General features: G+C 41.2%; 1 protein-coding gene and 1 non-coding gene across 2 annotated transcripts; both read left to right on the top strand.

Moving 5' to 3' along the window:
* Window positions 1-583: 583 nt before the first annotated feature.
* cavin2a (caveolae associated protein 2a) lies at window positions 584-21,397 on the top strand. Its single transcript, XM_042427118.1, has 2 exons — window positions 584-1,673; window positions 17,496-21,397. Exons 1-2 carry the CDS (start codon window positions 1,125-1,127, stop codon window positions 18,357-18,359), a joined length of 1,413 nt encoding a protein of 470 aa, XP_042283052.1. The 5' UTR covers window positions 584-1,124; the 3' UTR covers window positions 18,360-21,397.
* A 1,431-nt stretch (window positions 21,398-22,828) lies between these two features.
* trnas-cga lies at window positions 22,829-22,910 on the top strand. The gene has a single exon. It is a non-coding gene; the product is annotated as a tRNA-Ser (tRNA).
* The last annotated feature ends 71 nt before the right edge of the window (window positions 22,911-22,981 follow it).

Here is a 22,981-nt window from a genome sequence, read left to right as displayed (position 1 = left end):
TTTATGAAAGTGTACAAACATCAAGGCACTCTTGTTTAAAGGTTATATACGTGCAACACGCTGACACATTGCCGTTGAATACCATGTAATGTTTAACGCATTACGTGTTTCATTTTCAAACATGTTGGATTGAGAGAGCGATTGGGTTACTGTGAATAGAAGATTTACAGTGATAGTGACAAAGAGAAAGATTGAAAGAGAGAGAGAGAGAGAGGCCAGGGCACCATGCCAGGGCACAGATGAGCTCATTGTTGAAACAGGGATTTCCACATTTCCATGTGAGTGTGCCCCATGCCATGACACAGAGCTCAAAAACAAGAGGGGAGAGGAAAGGGGGCAAACATATGTCACGCACACCCAGTTGTACTACACTAACATATAGGCACGGTGAAACACCAGACTTTGGCATGAAGAAAACAAGATCCATGATTTATATCTGACTATAGTGTGTCTGGAAAAAATCAGCTCCCGAGACATACATACACACACAAAAGAACTACAGGCCTACTGATTCGGGTTATCTTTGCTGTATTGTTTTGTCGGACACACACACAAGAACACAGACACACACACACACACACACATACACACACACATTACATTATTCGATTACAATGCAATCCAGTACAATTTGACACAATGCAATAACACAGAAGCGAGTGCAGTAAACAAAAGTAGCCTTCACACATATTTTGCAAATGCAGCCAGGCATGCACACAGTGGAATGGCTGGCAGTCACAAAGACACACACACACACACACACACACATACACATACACGCACACACACGCACGCACGCACACGCACAAACACAGAGAAACTCTACCTCTATTCTGTCGACAGGGCTAGGCCTGTTTCTATAGCAACCAAGCCCCTCCCTTTGGCTTGCAGGGGAGGTGTTTTGAAAGTTCACAGCGTGTGTGTGTGTGAGGGGGTGCGCGTAAAGAGAGAGGCTGAAATGGGCGTGGATGCACAGCCAACTTCAAGAAAGTAAAACACCCAAACTTCAGTTCTCTGCAGGAGCGACTGGCAGCAGCATCACAGAGCCACTGCCAAACTTTTTTTTGTGTGAGTTAAGTTAATTACTCTTCCGAAGCGGGACATTTGACCACCTGTGTGAAACCATGGAAGGTGACGCGTCCCACGCCGAGCCCAGCAGCGTCTCAGGCAGCCCTCACACCACCCCGCAGCAGCCGCCCGAAAACCCGGAGATCCTCATCCCGAGCTTCAGCCCATCGTCCGCCCCGTCGTCCCCGACCCCGACCGGCACCCTCTCCAGGCTGGGTTTAAAAAGCCCCACCAGCCCGTCCGCAGCCGCGCCGGGAAGCCCGATCGACCGCGGCCAGGTGAGCGCCATCACCGTGGTGGCTCTGCTGGACAAGCTGGTCAACATGCTGGAGGCGGTGCAGGACAACCAGCAGCGGATGGAGCAGAGGCAGGCCGACCTTGAGGGCGCCGTGCGGGTCGTGCAAGGGGACGTGACCCGTCTGTCCAAGACCCACATCAGCACCTCCAACTGCGTCAGCAAGCTGCTCGAGCGCTCCCGGAAAGTCAGCGGGCACCTGAAAGACGTGAAGGAACGCATGGACAAACAGGCGGTCCAGGTGAAGAAGCTGGAGGCAAACCACAACCACCTGCTCAAGAGGAACCACTTTAAAGTGCTCATCTTCCAGGTGAGGGAACATGGTGTATGGGGCAGAGGAGGAAACATAAATATTTAAAGGATGCTTTCATATTATAACCAAAAATAAATGTTCCTTAATAATGCAGGAATATTGAGGTTTTTAGACATATCATTTATTAACACCATCAGAGGGGCTTGCTTTAGATGCGTAGGAGTGTGAGGAAGTCATATTTGCATTCACATTTGACTGTTGAGGTGGGTGTGCTTGGATCATGTGTGCACATTTCTTGTAAGCCTGGTTGGCACTGACACGTGACACACTGCAGGTGAACAGCACTTTATTTAATTTTGAACACTTGAGAAAACTTGTTGGACAGGACTTCAGCAACCTGTAGAGCCCAGCTCACAAATAATGTGGGGAGCAGTTGTTAAAAACACACCTCTACTCAAAATGTAGAGCTGTATAAATACGTTGGATGTGATCTGGTTACTTGAAGATGAATTAATCCATGTTAAATGTGTATGGGTCTATTCCCTCTGTGCATATGTGTGTGTGTGTGAGAGAAGAAGGGTGTGTCTGGGAATGGAGCTGTAGAGGATAATAGAGGAGAGCTCAGAGGCTGCTGACTGACTAGATCTGTTTACACCCCACAGTCATAATTCAGACAGACAGATGACTTTTTAAAAGGATTTACCATTTCAACTGTCATATCACACCTGTGAGGCTAAAACTCTACACTGGCACTGAAAAAAAAAGGTGATAAACTTTCCAGTTTCCCCCCCAGGAAATTGCGAATGGAAAGTATGAGGAATATCCGTACACAACCTTATCTCTGACTTATCTCAAGACATAAAAATAGTTTCTTTCATTTACATAGAAAAAAAATAGACCTCAACATCAACCTGGGGTCTCGATTTGAAGATCAAAGCTGATTTTATTTTATCAAGTATTCGCCACGCAAGATGAAAGCGTTTCCAGTCTGACAGATGCGGTTCCACTCAACCAAAAAACATGATCTAAGCATTATCTCCGAGTATGCTGTGTGCATGAATAAGTTCCAAGTTTTTCCTGCATTATGTGTGTGTGTGTGGGGGGAGGGAGGTGGGGGGGAGTGGTGCATCTGAGCATGTGCGTACAAGTGTGTGTGCCCAGGCAGAGAGAAAAAGCGGTAGGGCAGTGTTGACACAGCCAGAACCACTGAGAGCTCTTAACCGCCGTTGTTATCTGGTTTCCCAGGTACTGAGGCTCTGTTGTTCAAATGCAACAGGTGCCAAGACCTTACCTTGCAAGTGGCTCTGTGTGTGTGTGTGTGTGCGTGTGTGGGTGTGTGGGTGAGGCAGGGACCACGGATCGATCTGACTAATCCCTGGTCAGTTTTTTATGTGCTTAGAAGGGAGTGCCCTTCTGCTTTTTTAGAGATAGTGAGAGTGGACAGTGCTACTTGCTTTCAGTGCGTTGTCAAATTCCACGTGTCCTGAGGATTTTTTTCTACTTTTTACTGTCTTTTTTCCTGGCTGCAAACATCTACACATATTTTTCTCTCCTACAGAGCATGTGAATGAGTTTCACCTGTGTTTAGCACTTGATATATTACTAGATCACATAGGCGTACTGTCTCTATAATAACTACATCTCTACCATGAGTGTATAGATTTAAGTGCTAGTCTGACTTGTGCTGAGTTGACTTTTTTTTTTTGTGTCAAACTAAGCAGAGCATTTGTAGGTGGGCGTAGCAAGGCCAGGTATGACCCCAAGGGCGTGTGTGCATGTGTATGCGTGCAAGTTTCCCATTGATTGCTATGCTGATGTGTTGGGTCAGGTGTATGCAGTTACAGAGCTGGTAAATGAGACTTGGGAAACTTGGGGTGGAGGGGGGGGGGGACTGGAGGGGAATAAAAGAACTAAGTGCAGCCCTTGTTCTTTCTCCTCTATGTGCTTGTGTTGAGTCTTTTCTGTTTATTCCTCACCTTAGCTCAGTATTGTGTCTTTTTCTTGATTTTTCTCCATCTGGTGCTGTGCTCTGATTTCCTACTATACTATCTTTTTCCTCCTCACATCGCTCTCTCTCTATCAGTTCCTTCATCTTTTTTTATACAAACAGCTTGCATGTGACCATTTTTGTTGTCTTTTGGCTAAGCCACCTGTCCTGGTTCCCTTAGACCTCACAAAAGCACACGCCGCACACCTCACGCTACTCTTTGATAACGCGCATTTGCTGCACGCCAAAGAGCAAAAACTCCCCTATACCGGCGCTGTAGCGTTTGGCCGAGGGGCCCTCCCTTCCCCAACTCGACAAAATTGATCCAGAACACTCACCACCCTGTACGTGCCAGCTGAGGTGGAAACACAGAGGGCCTCTGGGTAAACGCCCACTGTTGTATGGAGCAGGGGTCTACCAGCTGCAGCCTTTGGCCGCGGCCGGTCTGAAATGACAGGGGCTATCTGCTGCTCCGTTGCGTTCCTGCGCATAACAAGGACTAATGAGGACTTAATTACCCCTGCTTAGGCCTTGTTTGTTTGTTTTTGTGCACCAGTGCTTTTCCTGTCTCTACACGGCCCTCCTCTCTCTAGGCCTTTTCTGCTGCACACACACACACACACAATTCCCAGCCATCTGAGAGTCCACTGTGTACGGTCTAGAAGCTGTTTTGGTAATTACTGTTTGGAAAGGTAAAATGTTTCGTGTTGGATTGCAGATATTTTCTATTATTTGTTGTACAGATTAATTTCAAAGGCTGATTACCTGAGTGTTTAAATATATCAACAGTCACCCTCGAGACCCGCAATCTTATATTTGCATCACTGTGGCATGCTTGAAACACGGTGTATTAGGAATTAAATTTCCTGCGACAGAAGTCATTTATTTCTGAGTAGATCTTTATCTCCCCGTCTCCGTTTATTTCACAGTGGACTTGCATCACAACAAACAAGTCAAGCACGACGGCAAATTGAATTTGAGCGCCGTGAGAGTTTCATTTGTTTCGCTCGCTCTGCACACGCGGGGGGGGGGGCCCTGTGTCACAGTTTTGGCGAGATACCGAGCAGAGAGAGGGGAGTTGTTGTGTGGCTCTCTCCGTGGGATTGGGAAGAGAAGGTTTGGAGGTTGTCTGTGTATCTGGGATCCCTAATCGTAAAGTGGCGGGGAGTGACAACAGTCAGAGCTCTCACAGACTATCAAAGAACATTCATATCACATTGCAAAGCAAAAAGAAACACGCTCCTCTGCCAAACTAAACACAGCGATGCCTTTTTTGTTGGATGGAAGGTGAGCTGTAGGAATGAGGAATGAGTGAAAAATAATTTATAATTTCGTTTCTCGTAAGATCGTGCATTTATTTTTAGACTCTCACCGCATTCTGACTCGCCATCCAGCACAGAAGATGCATACAAAGATTTTGAGTGATTGGCTTAACTTCAGTCATTGTCATTTTGTTTACTTTTGCGACCAGTAATCATAGTCCTTTCGTCTATTGACACTTGGCCAAAGGTTGTGACTCAATCTTAGCTTTCAACAGCAGGAAGTAAAGTCTATTTTTTCCAAACCCTGAATACTCATGATGGACAAACTGGTAGTTCTGTTCCCGGCCTCGCCCCAAACTCTTACCTTTAGTTTAATGACTCGAAGCTCAGAGTTAAATAAAGCTGAAGCGCAATAGAAACCATTTAAACCAAACATTTGAAAGCAACAACGACAGAGAGAGACAGCAAACTTGTTACACATATTCAGCTAGCGTCATCCCAAACAGGAGTAATTAGATATTGGAGTATAATTAAAGTGCATATTGCGTGCGTTCAGAGTAGAATCTTCTATTATAAAATCATATCCATTTCCACAGGTTGGAGCAGGCGGCTGGCTGTAGGCTACACCTGAGATTTGTTGTGTGTGTCCCTCTAGCAGGTGATATATTGCACAAGCTCATAGCCCAAAGCAGTGTATTCAAACACGCTGGGCCTATACAGTGTGTTGAAGCTTTAACTTACGTAAGGGGGTAGTTAACATAGGCTGTGTGCGAAATGACTCCCTATTTACTATGTAGAGCACTGTATTTACCATCTATACCCGCTGTTTTATTTGAATGTTCACTATGTAATGCACCCATAGGTGTTACTAATAACATTAATGACGGCTCCGTTCTATTTTAAGTGTCCCAGTAACCCCTGACAGAGAGTCGGCTTGCACAATACAAGGACCCTGAAAGCAGCCAAATAGAGTTCAGCCATCACTAATTTAATTATTTACACCAGTATTTGTATCACGTTTTTCCATCGCTCCAGCTTTGACTGTCGCTCTATCAGGATCAGAATCAGCATCACTGACTGTTTACTTTGATGGGCTCAACTGTTCATATTTGCAAAACAGTAGTGGATGGAAATACACATTTATTCGTATTTTCTTCTGTTGATTTTCGGTTAAAATTAGCTCTACATTTGCATGGATAGTGGGTCCAGGTCATTTTTAGTTACTGTTTTTGTTCACAGTGGCAAGTTACAGAAGTTCTGTTTAGTTACAGAAACTATCCTGTTACTTTAAGGCTGTGCCCGATTCTGTACTCCTTATAGCCTATAATAGACACTCAGTGGTTTATTCAATAGAACTTTTTCACAGACGACATATTGACTTGTCACAGCAGGAAAGGCACAGGTGATGGAGAGTATAAATGGACAGTGGAAATGGAGAATTTTTAACAGTTAACATCACAGCTTATACACAAGTATTGAATGATCCCTGTGGAGTTGGGAGCTTCAGGGAAAAGTCACTTCAGGGAAAGTCACATGCTACCTATATGTCATCATTTATTCTCTGACCTGTTCTGTAACCCGTTCAGTCTCAAGCACACTTATTTATCATATCTTAAGTCTAGCGAATACAATTTTCAAATGACACAGAATGCATTTAATTAGCTTGTAACTGAATCTACCGTATTAACAATGTTTTAAAATGCTAATGCTAACATGTGGACTGTCGACAGCTAAGTCAGTTAGCCGTTTGCTAATTACTGTGAACTCCGTGAGTCGGCTAAACTACAAAATCAAACTCTCAGCTGATATCGGCTATTTATGCTCAGGCAAAGATGTTTTTTTCTGTTGAGATACAAACACCAGTCAATCATTTTAATGTGTGAAAGGACAGACAGTGAAGTGTGTCTTTTTGTTGGCGAGTCTTTCAAGAGATATAAACTCTCTAGCATTTGTGAGCTCGTTAGCCGCGGCGTGTAATTGACTGACAGCTAGTTAAACTGGGATGAAATGAGTTTGTAACAGACATTTTTATGGACATTATTGACATTTTGACATGTTGTCATAGTAAAAACAAATTGACAGGTGTAACCAGGTAATAACGTCAATTACAACCGCATTCAGCCTGTTCCAAGGCTTGGTATTGTGCAGACTGGTGGCTTACTGGGACACATAATAGAGCTGAGACATCATTAACAGAATTAATTATACCTGTGCTTTTCCTGCCATGACAGGTGGAAGCGTCTGTGGAAAAAAGGCCTTTTATGTTTGTTATAAACCTTATTAGACCACATCCAAGCATGGAGTTTTAATAGAGAATATAACAACTTAAATAATGGTCAGAAATGTCATAATTCCACAAATTGTTCAGTCCCACCAATGAGCACCATTTCACAACTTTCTAACAATGTGTTATCCACAAACTACGAGTTGTGAATGACATTTCAAGCATTTCTTTAAGAGTGCTTTTGGATGTAAAACTGGTCTCACCGTTGATAGTCTAACTTGGCTATGCAGCCTTTAAGGCGGGCTTTCTAAATGAACAATGAGGTCTGTTTACAGCGTAACTCCTCACTTTGTTGTCATTCTTATTTTCCCTTCGGGGTTCATTCCTCAGATAATCCTCTGGGCTTTCAGAAAACAGAAAGTAAATATGGGAGAAGAGAGTCAAATACAGAAAGAATTAACAATATGGAGAAGGAAAAATACACAACGGATTGTCAACTAATGACAATAATGTGATAATAAGAGTGAGTTTGGATAAGAGATTATACTTGAGTTTGCAGACTGTAGTCTATGGCGAAGACACATGTGGATGGGGAAGTATAAGCCTACCTTAAGTGCTTGCTCTTCTGCCTGTTGTCACATTCAGGTTTAACGAGTCTCCTCAACTGTTACAGTCTCTGAGGTTGTGAGTTGGCCAACTTTAAACACATATTCCTGATGTAAAATTCTCGTATTAACAGCTTTAATTAAATTAAAACATAGTGATGAAATGAAGAGACTGAGCAATGAATGTCTTTGTCTTTGGGCCCAATCCCAGTGCCCCCCTTAAGCCCTGAACCCTGATTTAACTGACGTCACCTGGTAAGTGCTTGAGTGCAAGTGGCTGCGAGGGCTTGAAATGGTATAAATAGGAATGGGACAACACTTTGCGACATATCACGTTACCTTGACGACAGCAAAACATGTTATGTACAGTTGTGGGTTTGGAACTTTTTATTTTATGTTTTTTTACTTTCTTCAAGGCCAAGGCACTTAAGATTCAAGATTTAATACTTTGTTGCCTTAGCAACATGATTGATTGGAATTTGTCTTGGTGGGCTCACTTAAACAAAAACAGAAAAAGACAAAAATAGTAAAATGACTCACCCATTAAGCACATTATACGTTAAACAAAGTATAAAACAGATAAGTAATATCCAACCTATAAAATAATCATGTGCAGGACAGTCAGGTACGGGACCGACTGCCTGATTTGAACGTCTTCCAGGCTCTTGCCTTACATAATGGATGAGAGGTAACAGCATCATTTAGCAAAAATGAAAAGAAATGGTTGATGAATAGACTAGGTGTGTAATAAAACCTGTGCTCACATTCCTCAGATTTCATGTGTTTTTATGTATCTCAAATCTTTGTTTAGTGTTTCTTTGTAAATTCAGGCACACCAGCGCACCCACTATGCCAGGCTGAACACCCACGTGCCAATTTGTTTACTGTTTTTTTTTTTGAGGGGGGGCTTCCCCTGGTACGTGGTAACCCCATATTTATCGCTGATTTAACATCACAACCCTATGAACTGTGGGTAATCCCCTCAGGCAAAGTCTGCAGCGATGCAGACTTGCAGAAAGTGTGCATAAAGGGCTCAAATTGTCTGCGAGAGAGCCCTCATGCACTCGACGATTTGACAGCGGGACAGCCCTAAGCCCCTCGTGGACTTAGCGGGAACGTTCCTCAAAGTCCGTGAGTCTGTGAGTGTGAACATCGGGATCGGGCCTCGGAACGACCTACCAAGAGCACATATTTAGCATGTTTTTCATAATGCAGCAGGTATTAATAGAGTTATGACTTTAATCTCTTTTTGCACACTTGAACTCACATCCTTCTTTTCACTCTCACTTGCTCTTTTTCTACTCAGCTCTCTACATTCTCTTTCACACTCACATAGTATAACATGTTAGATAAAGCTGATGAGTTATGGAGGAGATGAAGTTTTCTAAATGGTTAAAAAATGCTTTGAGTTTTGTTGCTGATTTTCCTGCCACAGAAGCCCAACTATCCTCACTTGACTCTTTCTGTCATTAGACTTCAGAGGGCCAGATGTATGATGTGTGTGTAATAAAATTAAAGTAAATAAAAGTAAAGTAAATAAAGTGAGAGACGGAATATAAATAATGAAATATTGTTTGTTTAGGTTGTTAACCAACTGCACTGATTTTATTTCATTTTTAATGTGGTCTATACAGAGATCTGTAAAATGCCAATCAAAGGCGCGTTCATGAAATTCATATTGATTTACTACATTTGATCAGTGAGTATTATCATTCTTTCAATTTAAATAGCAGGCATAACTTTATTTTCCCGTTAACATTCTCTTTCTTTCAAAGTCTGTTTCGATATGAGCGCTACAAACTATTCACTGGTCACATTTCTGATGTTCAGTAATGATGATTGAGATCATCACTGCCGATGATGGTTTACAGGTGCTTGTGATGAATTAATGATACGGGCGCTATAAATAGACACAGTATAGGTCGTGCGTACTGACAGCTGCTCTGGAAACGTTGGAAAACCTCACAGATGCAACGCGGTCGGTGAAATTGCGCCACTTCTTTCCTCTTTGTGACACATCTACAGACCGGTGAAGCAGGCAGCGTATTGATATGCAAATATGTGATTGAGAGTTTCTACATCCGTTTATAGCTAATTGTGGGAGTAGAAATAAGGCTTGTGCACGTGTACCTCTAGTTCCACTATGACTGAGGTTAAAAAAAAACCAACCACAGCTTTATAAATCTGATACAAAGAATGCATATTCATGGCTTACATAGTTTTAGTCACGGATATACACAGAGTTTTATGATCTGCATGCTTTGCTCCTTCTTGGCTTTTCAAACCTCAGTGTCCATCCAATCTCCTCGCCAAAACCATAACATCCACTGCAGGAAAAGGGAAAACAATAGCCATTTTGGTTCTCACTGCTCTTATTTCTGTACTCTTCAATAAAACAAAGTAAATACAACATGTCTTGAGATAACATGATGACTTCCCTTCTTCTCAGTGGAGACTCTTGCAAGTTTGACCTCCGTTCGGGGTAAACATTTTTGACAATTTGTTGGTGGAGCCTTATCAATGCTCATGCTATCTCTGCAGTGCACCGCTCTTATCAAACAATGGTTCTGATATGCACGGTTTGGGATTGTTACTGAAGCAATTTCTAAAGAAGGGTCTTTGGAGATTTAAAGAAAAGAGCTGAAGGAGATTAACATGTCCACGGTCGAAACTGGAGCAACAAAAACTGTAAATGTACATGAATGCGTTACGGTGACACCGCTGAAAACCTTTTATTTACCTCATTCATCATACATGCAGAGAGATGTTGCAAGACAAGCGGTGAAAGTGCAGGTTTTGCAATGTCATACTGATGTTTGAGGTTATTATACCAAATAAAATAATAATTATGAGGACTGGAAAGCCACTGCTATCCTCCTGTAAATTAGGGGTTGTGTCAACGGGCTCCGTCCAGACGTCCAACATCATCATCATCATTTATGTCAACAGGAATAATGGTGGCCTCTGTAGATCGCCATGATCTTCATTCCACCAGCACGTCAGCATGGCTTTGCACCTGAACTGGTTATTGTGATTGCACAAGCTTGCAAGACCAGTAAACATACTGTGTTTTCTTTTGGTGAGGCAGATATGGGAGGGGTGCGGTTAGGTTAGGAAAGAATGCCCGAACTGTCATGCAGAGATTTATGGGTATTAAGACAAGAGGTATGATTCAGAATTAACATAAGTTGTTGACAGGGTATTTATGATAGTTGGAATTGTCGCAATGTGTGGTTGTTAGATTGGTGTTGGGTTATGATCTTAACAGGTGAAAGTTGTGTATGTTTAGAATATTTGTATGTACGTTAGACTGTTACGCGAGTACGTTTCACTGTGTACAGTGCATTTAGAGTTTATCATGTTTTGTGGTCACCCAGTCCCATGATAAATAGCAGAATTCCATTTCCTTTCCTTCCTTTCCTCTTTCCTTCCTCTGTCCACAGATGGCTCTTCATGGACATCGGGGTGGGGATGGAGTAGGGGGAGGGGGGGGGGGGGGGGGGTGATGTTACGCAACAAGCTGGGTGGGGGTGACCTCGAAAACAACTCGCTGCACTGTAATGTGAGGGGATGTGATCAAAACATATGAAGATGAAGGCAAATTTGCACAATCATGTGGGTTTCAGGTGTACACTGTGCTGTGATTGTTTGAGTTTTCACTGAGCGGACAAAGCTGCGTGTGAGTTTGTGAGAAAGGGATGCGGGGGGATGTAGTAACGGATAGTGTTTTGTGTTTGGACATCTTGAATGAAGGTAGGTTGTGTTACAGATGAAGAGGATAGGCAAATTAAGAGAACAATGGGAAATGTTCAGAACCAGAGCTTTTATCTTTAGCTCTTTGTTTGAAATTTGAAATACGCTTCAGAAAATAGTCCGATATTAATCGAGAAAAGCACCTGAAGCTGCGTTCAGTTCGTCTGTAACGTCTCTCTTCTCGCTGTTCTCTCTTCTTCCTGTCTTTCTCATTTTGTAAAGAGATAATTGCAGGGGGCTGACAATAGCAATTGTGTGCGCACATACATTTTTGTGTATGTATGTATGTATGTATGTGTGTGTGTGTGTGTGTGTGTGTGTGTGTGTGTGTGTGTGTGTGGGGATTGTGTACCCTCTCATCGGCGCAGTCCCCCGGAGGCACCTGACTCACTGTGCCAACACACCTGTACCGACCTCGCCTGTTAGGATTAAGAAAACCTGAAGGGCCAGGAAAACACACCTGTTCAAATTGCTAACAAAACGCATATAAACACATTCTGTATATCCGACTACGTGCAAATCTGCAATGTAAAGAATACAAGATACAGTATAAAAGTTAATATAAGTGATTAAAAAAAAATTTAGCAACTTTCAGTGAGTTATGATCATATCCTGTTATAGTTAACACAGAATACTGCTATCAAATTTAAAATCTCGCAAGCAAATTGCACTTTAAAAGTAGCAAAACAAGTTATTTTGTTGTTAAGAGTGGAATACAGTTCTCTTCATAAACTGACATTGATTATTTTATGTGCTTTTGCATACATGTAGTGCTATAGAAAAAAAGATATACATACATAATGTATTGATTTCATCCATATCGCCCAGCCTAAAGTATAACACTGTATATCACTGCAAATGTGTGAAGATGTCTGTGTACACACACACACACATGTAGAGAATACAGAACAGATGCAAAAGAAACAGTATAAAGTATCATTACACATAAGGTGTAAACAGACACACACACTCACAATGTAACCAGAGCCCATGTGAGCTCTTTCAATGAGTCGCGACTCAGTCCTGCCCCGCCCAGATCTCTCTGTTTGAATAGAGCTGGAGACTCAAGAGAACTGACTTACATAAACTGTTGCTCATGACTTACTTATTAGTGTATACGGCGATTCTACTATGCAAATGTTAAACAAAGTCTTGATCTGCATTACATAACCGTGTATGCCCTTTAATGTACAGTAAACTCGCCGTCACACTAAATTATCTTTGTTATTTTGTTCACCTCCAACTTTATTCTGATTTTTCTTTCATCTAGCTCTCTGAAATGATTTTTTTTAAACAATGGCTGATGAAAGTGTGTCCAAGCTTTTTGACTGGTACTGTATCACATTATGAGTAGCTAATGAGTGCTTGCTTAGAGAGCACATTCATTACTGGAGTTCCCAAGAGAAAAGTGCCAGAATGTGAGGTCCACACACACACACACACACACACACACACACACATGCACACACACATGCACACACAGCACAGCCCTGGGTCAAATGGTAATTTAGGAAAAATTTGTTTGTTGTAGCTCGCTTGCCAAGATTTTGGAAGGGTTAAACTGGGGACACATTGTTTTCACACTGTTTTCCTGTTTGGGACCCCCCACACATAACTTGCATGTTCACCAGTAAAATCAAATAAAAGATGATGGGGGGGGGGGCTGGATGAGGTTGCGGCTAATTGTTCATTTTCTAGAGCAAACTGGTGATGACCAGTCAGTGCATGATTCCTACTATTGTTTGAGAGTGTGTGTGTTATAAATTATAATTGATAAGTGAAGCGTCTGTTGTATTTTATCGCTGTTAAACTGTCTTTAAACTGTGTTATAGCAGCAGATCGTGTACAGTACGTAGCAGGAAAGGCTCAGCTCTCATTCAAGGGTGTTTTATTTCCAGTCACTGCCTCCCACACACTGCAGGGCCCACAGTGATTATATCAAACATGTTTGAACCAAATCACAAAGACTATGGCAGGCCCAGACTGGAGCAGAGGTGTCAAGATTGAATCTTTACTAACCTTAGCAGCATCAAACAATCAGGAAAGATTAGTGTGTATTGTAAGGGAGTTCTCCACGAAGGGTTTAGAAAGGATATATTAGCTCTGATTTTTCTAATCATGACCGGTCAGGTTTAGGTGGGTACTTATCCGACACTTCATGCTGACTATTTGACTCTACTTGACTCGAAATGTCCTCTCAGAAAAGAGAGATACGCATTGAATCTGTAGTAATATCCTCCTTCCATAATCGAGGTGTCTGGTGTTTCTCCATAACGTGTAATTTCTTTTAATACAATAGCTGTCATCCACATAGTTCCCTGACTCTCTGATTTTTATTCTGCACAAACACGCTCAGATCCACACAGTCACTATGGGTGTGGTCCAGTGTCAGGCCAAGAGCAAAATGGGGCATTCAGATACTGCTTCTTCAGATATGACAGGCGGGAGCTACAGAGAAGCAAACCAAAAAGGAGGGATTGCAGTTAAACCAAAGGAGACGAAGAGCTGTTCCCCAGCTATTTTGTCTTTTTTGGATTTCAAGTTACATACCCGCAGTGCATCAAAAGCTCCTAGCTTTTAGGGATGATGATATACCCGTAGTGGTTATTGGTGGTAAAGAAAAAAGACTTCTGTTCACATACAGTACAATCCCTTTATGTTTTGCCAGTGTTATCAGGCAAGTCAGCAGACTTATCTATAACTGACAACAGAGAAGGGCCAGTATAGGTAATTTATATAAAGTAATCTCACTCTATTATATATTGTACTGTATATTCTGAAGTTATGAAACCTTTTATAGTTGCTCTTCCTCTTCATCCAGAAAACATGACCCTGTTTTTAAGGTTGATGTTGTGCCTTTAACAACACACTTGCAGATTTATTACCATTAAATGGGAGATACCACACATGCTTGGCACACACCTGAACTGTGAATCATGCCTGCATGTTTGAGATCAAGGCGAGAGGTATCAGGTGTCTGCAAGATGAAAAGCAGGAGGGTTTTTAGCATGGCTTCCCACTTTTCAAGAGCTGTCTGTGTACTATGAAAGTGTTTTGGTGTCTAAGGGTAGTGCTCTGAGCTGCAGTGGATCAGGCTCGGATGAAACATGCAGAGATAATGCAAAAGTTCTAGAAGCGATCATGTGAGTGAAATACAGCTCATATCAGCATAGAAAATATCACAATTTCAGTCTCATAGCCCTTTTTAAAAAAAAATTATCTTCAATATCTATCGTCACATGATACAGGTACTGTATCATCTCATTTCACACATATAAACCACTTCATAAATGCATGTCAAAATTGGCTTGACACTGGGATGACACTGAGATAGTCAGGTATTGTCTGGTGTAATACTACTGTCCCTTCCAGCAGAAAGCACAATATTGCTGTTGAGTGAAGAATTGGCAGCAGCCAAAACTCTTCTAGACCATCTGGTTGGCCCGGTCCTTAAGTATGTGTTAATGATACCCCAGGAAAGATGCATTGTGCATTGCTTCAACAACTTATAGCATCCTGTCATTGTAAGCACTCCTATAATGTCTTAAGACCTGCCATGCATTCTTTGAAATGCAGTCATACTTAAACATTCTTTTATGCAGCAAGCAATGTGTACTGACCGTGACACATATTTTACAATGTGTCTATTCATTGTAAGGTGTCTAGTTTAAAACAATATATGTTTCTGCTACTTTTCACCTAGATTTACAGTATGCAATATTTGGTTTAATAACAACAAATCATTGGTCAGTTTGTGTTGATATTAAGTCACCCATAGGTCACGGCAAGGGACACGCCTGTGTTTGACATATTTGCTCAATTACATATATTTCAGTTACCAGAATCAGAAAATCCAAATTTGGGCAAAGATGAGAAAGTTTGGTTGGAGCTGTGGTGGGTTGAGACAGTAGTAATCACAACACCTGACTGTGAGACACTGAGTCAGCTGTCAGTCATGCAAAACCCAACTTATTTCCTTAAAAACCTTCCTAGCATATTACTGGAACAGAGAAAAAGACACACATAAGGAGTGTGCTAGTGGCCCTGTGAGACTGTACTTAATCACAGTATTACTTTGAGCTAAATGCTAACGTCAGCATTCAAACATGCTCACAATGACAATGTTAACATTTATAACATGTATAACATTTGCCACATTTGTCATCTTATTTTAGCATGTTAAGGCTGATGGGAATGTCATTAGTTTTGCAGGTATTTGGTCACAAGTCAAAGCTTGGGATAAACTAAAAATTTGAACTGCCGGTGGCACTAAAAAGTCAGGGCATTATCCTATGGGCACCATGGATATCTGTATCAAATCTGACAATAGTTGTCAAAACATGTCACTAAAAACAAAAATGTATGAACTGTATACAGTTTAAATTACAAATTTTAGCAAAAAGTGCATATATTCAGAGGTAAACACCAACTAAAACTACAAACAGTACTTTTATTATACCATGCTGTTAAGGACTGGAATAGTAGCCCAATCAGAAAATGGTTTATCAAAAATATTCAGTACTGTAGGGTGTGTGAGGGCCTTGAATCAGTTCAATCAACTGTTCCTGTTTTGGGCAAATGAAGGTATTTTTAACTGCCCATATATAAGCATGTCTTGTACATGCACTTTAAAGCATAAAAATGTGCTGTAGACTGTGCTACAGTAAATCACCTCAAAGCCAAATACCCACTAGTGAAACTATAAGCTGATGCCATTGAAAGGGTTTGTTTATGAGCATTTCAAATGTGTAGTGGAGTATGTCAACCACTGAAGCCTTCACTCCTCACTCACCCCTGGGTGTGAAAGGATGGGGGCAATCGGGGGGTGGCAACCCTAGCCCATAAATCCCTAGTGGAGTGGAACATTGTATGTGTGTGCCTGCATGTGTGTGATTGTGCACAGATGGATAGGCAGCAAGTCAAAGGGAACAAGAAGAAACTCAGACGTAGAAAACACGGTTTGAAAGAGAAATTTGAAAGCAAATTGAAACTCCAGAAATTATTGCTCTCCATCTCACTCTGTTCATGGTCATCAAAGCATTCATGGATGTGGGGTTAGAGACAGAGAATGATCTTTTTAAAAAGAGGGAAAATGGAGATAAGTGTGTGACTCCTGCTGAGAAACAGGTGGAATTCCTCAGATGTCTCGGGGAGAAAACCAGGGAGGCATGCAGAGACTGGTTTCCTCAGTCCTTAGTAGGCAGACCAACAAAAAATGTCAGTGTATTAAGACATAAACACAGATGGTCATTTGCAATGGCCAAAACATGGCCAGATGTTACCATGTTTTATGGGGAATGTGGAGGGGAGTACACCTGAAATATCTTGACTTTGATCATCATGGTCAAGAATTCCCTAGAAGTCATTGGAACTTGTAAAGTTTCCTAAAGTCTAACCCTGATTTTTGCTTCCCAGTCAACACTGTAGAATGCTCCCTTTTAAAGAAAATGTTTCTCTTTATTACATTTAGAAAAAGTACAATGTTTCAAGCCCTGAACTGTCTCTTCATCATAAAGAGGTATCAAACTGACTCAAGTGTGTGTCACTGAATAAATAGTCTTAGTCACTCCCATAGGTGTGGCTACCACAGGATTGGTGCACATCTCCAAGATAGACCATTTTGATGATTACCTATGCTTGTTAATAAGTACCTCTGATGGACTCTGGATTTTCTATAGAATTTTCAATCTACCTACCACATAATTTCTTTCTTTGGACAAGAAAGATGTGCCTTTGTTTTACACACTGATTGCTTGAAGTCTAATTCTGACCATGACCAATTCAAATTAAGATATCATAAAGGTTGTGTGTTGAAATGCATCAGTTAAATAAATGCATTCTCGTTCAGTAGATCACTAAAGGTTGCCAAGTTATCTTTCAGACTTTTACTACAATCTACAGGAAGATAGATACATCAGTGTTGTGTAGGAATTCCATATGTCTGTCAAACTATATCCTGGTGTAAGCAATTATGTTTATTCATAACAGATAGATACAAATGATCCTCATCTTCTTAACCTTTCTGTTTCTGTCCTTTTTTCCCAATAGGAAGACAATGAGATCCCCTCCACTGTGTTTGTCAAAGACTCCCTCAAGACCCCACAACCAAGCCAGTGTGATGCAGCGTCAACCCATCCTACTCCATCTGTTTCTGGGTCTGTTGATGGCATCCGTGTGCCTGAGGGTCTTCAGACCATTAGCCTGTCCTCTGATGACGATGATGATCTTGCAATACACGCAGAGGAGGATGATATGCTAGAAGGCGAGGCTGCAATGGGTACTTCGCATAACTTTGAGAGAAGGGCTGACAGGTTCAAGCGCTCTAGCCTGAAGAAGGTTGATAGCCTCAAGAAGGCCTTCTCACGCCAGAGCATTGAGAAGAAGATGACCCAGATCACCACCAAGATTGTGCCACCAGAGAAGCGGGACAAAATCAAGAAGAGCCTCACTCCTAACCATCCGAAGAGCCCAACTGCCAAAAGCTCCTCGTTCAAGGTGTCTCCCATGACCTTCAATGTCAAGAAGGTCAGAGATGGGGAGGCCCCAACACAAGACATGGGCTCACCTGGTGAAGAAGCCCATGTGGAGATTCCTCCTCTGGGAAGCTTAGATGGAGAGATTCCATTGGCAGAGGTGCATACCCAGGAAGGCGTTGTGGAGGAGATTCGGGAGATGCTGAGCCCCTCCACCCCAGACAGCATGAAGGCACAGCTGGCAATCAATGGAGAACCACCAAGCATTGAGTGTGAGATAAATGGTCATCGCTCTGCTGGCTTGGCAGTCCCAGAGCATGATGATGATATTGGCGAGGATGATGAAGAAGAGGAAGAAGAGCAACAGAAAAGCCCTGCTGAAACAGCAGCAGATGCCAAGATTCCCACAGCAACAATTGCTGTGGAGCAAGTGTCTTAATATGATTTGATTGATTTGATTATTGACCATCAGTTCTAGTTTCCCATTCTTTGTTTTCCTCCTCACATTTCTACATTTACTGAACACCCAGCAGGCATAAAATATCCCTCCATCGTAAACAGTCTTGTGTTCTTGCCACAAACACACACACTCAGATACACTAGAAACATACTCTGCATTGAAACTCTCCCTTCAATGGTAGTTCATCCTCGGACCATTCCTGCAAAACCTACCTTTGTTTATCACTAGCACAGTCTAAAAACCTTGATTACTACATAAGTAACTATGTTATCAACACCCCACAGCGCATATCAGAAAGAGTTCTGATTGAAGCATCCAGTTCGAGTGCTTCCTAAAACCATCCAGGCAGCTTGTCCAAAGCAAGCAACATTGCACCAGTGTACCACAACTCACTCCCATCAAGTGGTGCCCACCACTTCAATAGCAGCACATCTCCAGGGCGCTGGGCCAACTATCTCCATCTTGCTGTGTTTGTCTGCCTCTGGACCTCTCTTCCTCACTGACAAATAGCCTCTTTGTTCTTTGTGTTTTTGTGAAAAATAGTAAATCTTTGGCAACAGTGGTACTGCCCACAGCCTGTTGAGGTAGTGTGTTGCCAGGTTGTGCAAGGGTTGGAATGGGAGTTTCTGGCTTTTCACTAAAACGGCCCTGGGGTGTTTTGTAGTGAACTAGAGGTTGTTTACTAAATTCTTTGGACCTGTGCTGAATGAGCCCTGATGTTAACTAACAGGTAACTATACTTAAGTTTATACTTTGTCCGAGTGGCTCTGTCTCGCCTCCTGTCCTTTACCTGCAGTTGTGAAATTGTATGTTACTCCTGTCAGTGAGATCCAATTCATAATTTCAGACCTTATTATTGATGTCTTACCTGGAATACCATATAAGTTGCATGTGGTACATCAAAATATTATAGTAATTTGTGATTTCCAGTTGAGTAACAGTTAAGCTTCCATTTGCTGAAAAGTAGATATTGAAATAGTCAAAATGTCCTTGTAGACCACACTTGTTTGCTACTCTTAAAAAGATATAAGAAAAACATTTATTGAGAAATCTAGTCAGCATTTGAACTCCTAAATAAAGGACATCATTGCAGGATAGAAGGTCCTCTAAATAGAGAAGAAAATGTTTGCGACATGAAGGTCCCTACAGGTTTTGACACTGATACACTAAATTTCCCTTTTATAGCCCTTTGTCTTATTGCAGGGCAGCTTTGTATGTTTATGTACAGGAATTATTTTTTCTATGTGAGGCACACTACTCTCTTGGTATTTAGAGCGTCTACAACCTAAAATAGTAACTTTATGATAACTGCCTTTAGTGTGTGTACTTTATACAGTAAATGTATCTGTGAATTTTTTTTTTTGAGTGATTACATAATAGTTGGGTGTTATACATATAATTCCTGTTTTCTTTCAGGCATCCATAATTTGCATGGTGAAATGTTTACTCGGTTACATATGTTTCTGACATAAACATTTATCTTATACATTTTCCAGGGCACTATCACTACAGCCCCTCCTCTGAGATACATGCACGCACGTACTCCTACAGTGCCTTTATCTTGCACAAGCTGGTATGAGTAATTGCACTCCAGAAGGGATGGATTCCTATGGTTTTGTAGATAAAAGTGATAATAAAACATGCCTTAAGATTTTTTTCTCTTCCAAGGAATTCCTTGCAGTTATCACTGTATGGGGCGTAGTCAGTGTTTGATACCAGCTACATAGAAACAGAGAAAGTTTAAATTTGAAAGAGAGTGCAAATGTATGAATCAGTCAACTTCATGTTTGGAAGTCATGCCCGGGAGTTTCTATAAAGTGACCTTCCTCTTATTGCACATTGTTAGCGATTTACCAACCTTAGTTACAGATGTCTAATGCCACGACTCTCTAAAAATAATTTTAGCAAGTGATACCAGGTGCCAGGGATCCAACATACAAGAGAGGTCACAGGAGTGGATCAAGGCAGAGGACAGCATTCCTTGGTTTGACGAATGACTCCTGCTCAGCCTATTTTTCATGCTCTTGGCCTCCTTGTTGAGACAGTGCAATGAGAGGAAAGAGGTTGTCTGGAACCACAGGTGTTCTGCCCCTGTAGAGGCTCCTGGGCATGAGCTCGTAGTGGAAGGGGGACAAGTGTGGGTGTTGGGAAGTGTGGGAAAGCTGTTGGATAGGATAATAAATTTGCGATTGCATTATGCATATATGCTGCTTGACAGAAATGTGAGATTCTGAAATGCATTAGACAATGGGATCTATATGACGCTTTAGGGGGTGTACATATAAATAGCTGGCACTGCAGGATCAATCCTTTCAAGTCCTTCATGTTTTACAAAATTTAACATGTAAGTTTCCTCAGCTGACATTGTAGGGAGAAATAAAGTTAGACATAAATGATTTTTAAACAACTTGCTACCTGTTTATATTGAATATGCTTAGTCACGCAGAGGATTATTTTCTTCTTCTTTGTATAAATCACATTACTGGAAAAGGATCGAACACTAGGATTATGTACATTCTGTGTACTGTAGAGGTTAAAATGTGATTGGCTCAGATGTATTTTCTGCTTCTTATTCTTGCAATTGTTTTACTTTGGTGATATTTCTTTCTGCTAATGTTAATGTAGATTTGTGTATGTGTGTAAAAGTCTGTTTTTATTTGTTTTGAAATCAGACTGTCTAATCTGAATCATCATCGTCATCATCATCATCATCATCATCATCATCATATTATGTTAGAAACCTTTTAAAAATCAGATACCTAATACAGCATTGTCCGGATAGTGATATTGTGTTTACTATCATGTTTGTTCATATAAGGGTCTTACTTTATATCCTGTTCATTTAGTAAACCACTTAAACCAAAGACATTTCCTTCACAGCAGAAGATTCCCTGCCACTTGTGTGTTAACTCAAATGCATTCCTCCTGACACTTGTTTCTAACGTCTTGTGAACATGCAGGAATTTCCTTTCAAATGTTAGTATTATATACATCAATAAAAATTTTATAACTTTCAACGTTTGTTTGTGATCTTTGTTTGATATCCTCCAGGTAAAAGGAGACAAGTAAATGTCACGTTTCACATTGTGAATATCATCCCAGGTCAGATGAAAAAAATACTAAATTGGAGGACTAGCTGTTAGAGGACCATGCACAGTAGTTGATGTTCTTTGTGGCATTCATAGTGTTATCCCAGTCACTCATGTTTGACCCATAATACCCAAAGAAACATGTAGTTATGCTTGCTGTTGTTAAGGCCATTGTGACTGTAGGTCACAGACTTGTAATCTAATAAACCTGTGTGCAGGTATAATGTAGTGGAGGATATCAGTGTAGGGAGTGGTTCAGCTGCTCAACCCTTATTTACATAGCACAGGCAATGGATTCAATATAAAATCAAGATTAGGTGATGGGGTCAGAGCCACAATAAAGGGTGGCTTTATCCAAACTACAAAATATTATTTTATTTAACCTAACTGTACAAATGGCTTTAGTGTTATTTGCCCAGGTTTTGAGAAAGCTGTCTCTGAGATATCTGCCTCCACTTCATACAGGGCTCAAAGCACTGGAAAAAAAACAAATTAAAAAAATTAACAGCAACCCGTCTTTCCAGAAACTAAAGTAGAGCTCCTCCGGAAAATATCGAGAACCTACTGCAAGCAGTTTTCATTAGAAGTCCTTTCTACTGAAGAAATAGTTTGCGTTAGAACTATGGAGAGCACGTTGTGTGTATTAAAAAATGTTGGAATTGAATTATTTACATAATTTTTTCATTATGAGCACAATGACCTCCAACATATTGGGTAATTGTTAAAAATTTTATGTTGATATCCCACGGGGGGTAATGAGAAGTACTTTTTTGTAATTTGGGTGATCGATTTGAAACGACTGGAAGTGTTTGTTAATATGTTAATAAGATACAAAAGTGAACACACAATTATTAAAGAAAATGCTTACTAAATCATGAACACATGGGAATCAAAATTCAGATGTGATCCAATGCAAGAAACGTAAATACGTAGGCCTGTAAGAACAAAAGCATGTGTTAGAATGCCAAACTGTAAAAAAAAAAAAAAAAGTGTGTCATGTGTAGGTTATTTATGACAGAACAAAGTAAACAGTGTGTCATCTAGATGTTGCAATGGTTTCCAAACTACTCGACAGTTAATAATCTGGTTTTGGGCAGATTTTTTTCTCTGTTTCCGTGGGTGAGCCGAGCTGTTTTGATGGTGTTTTGTCTCCCTCCTATGTCCGTATCACGCTAAGACCCTGTACTTCTCCCACTACACTGGCCTATCTATTTATCATTAGCGATGTCACAGGCACGACTAGGACCCAATACAAAACCCATCTTTGAGACAGCTTCTGAAACGCCCGATCGCAAACGTCAAACATAAGAACAGCCTACTATTGTTAAATGGGTTCCTGGATACAAGAGACGGCGTGCAGTCACGGTGGCCGAGAGGTTAAGGCGTTGGACTCGAAATCCAATGGGGTTTCCCCGCACAGGTTCGAATCCTGTTCGTGACGACTTACATTTTGTTTGTTAGGCACCACACATCCTGCAATGAGAACGCAAAACCGATGTATATATAGAGAGA

This window comes from Thunnus maccoyii, chromosome 11 (genome assembly GCF_910596095.1).
Source record: "Thunnus maccoyii chromosome 11, fThuMac1.1, whole genome shotgun sequence".
NCBI classification, from domain to species: Eukaryota; Metazoa; Chordata; class Actinopteri; order Scombriformes; family Scombridae; genus Thunnus; species Thunnus maccoyii.
Note: the sequence above shows the minus strand (reverse complement) of the source record. Positions and strands in the feature narration are given on the sequence as shown.

What these genes read in the sequence shown, in the direction of transcription:
- cavin2a (XM_042427118.1), top strand. Translation starts at nt 1,125, where the DNA reads ATGGAAGGTGACGCGTCCCACGCCGAGCCCAGCAGCGTCTCAGGCAGC. An exon ending in TTAAAGTGCTCATCTTCCAG is followed by an intron (nt 1,674 to 17,495) that starts GTGAGGGAACAT and finishes TTTTCCCAATAG; the next exon opens with GAAGACAATGAGATCCCCTC.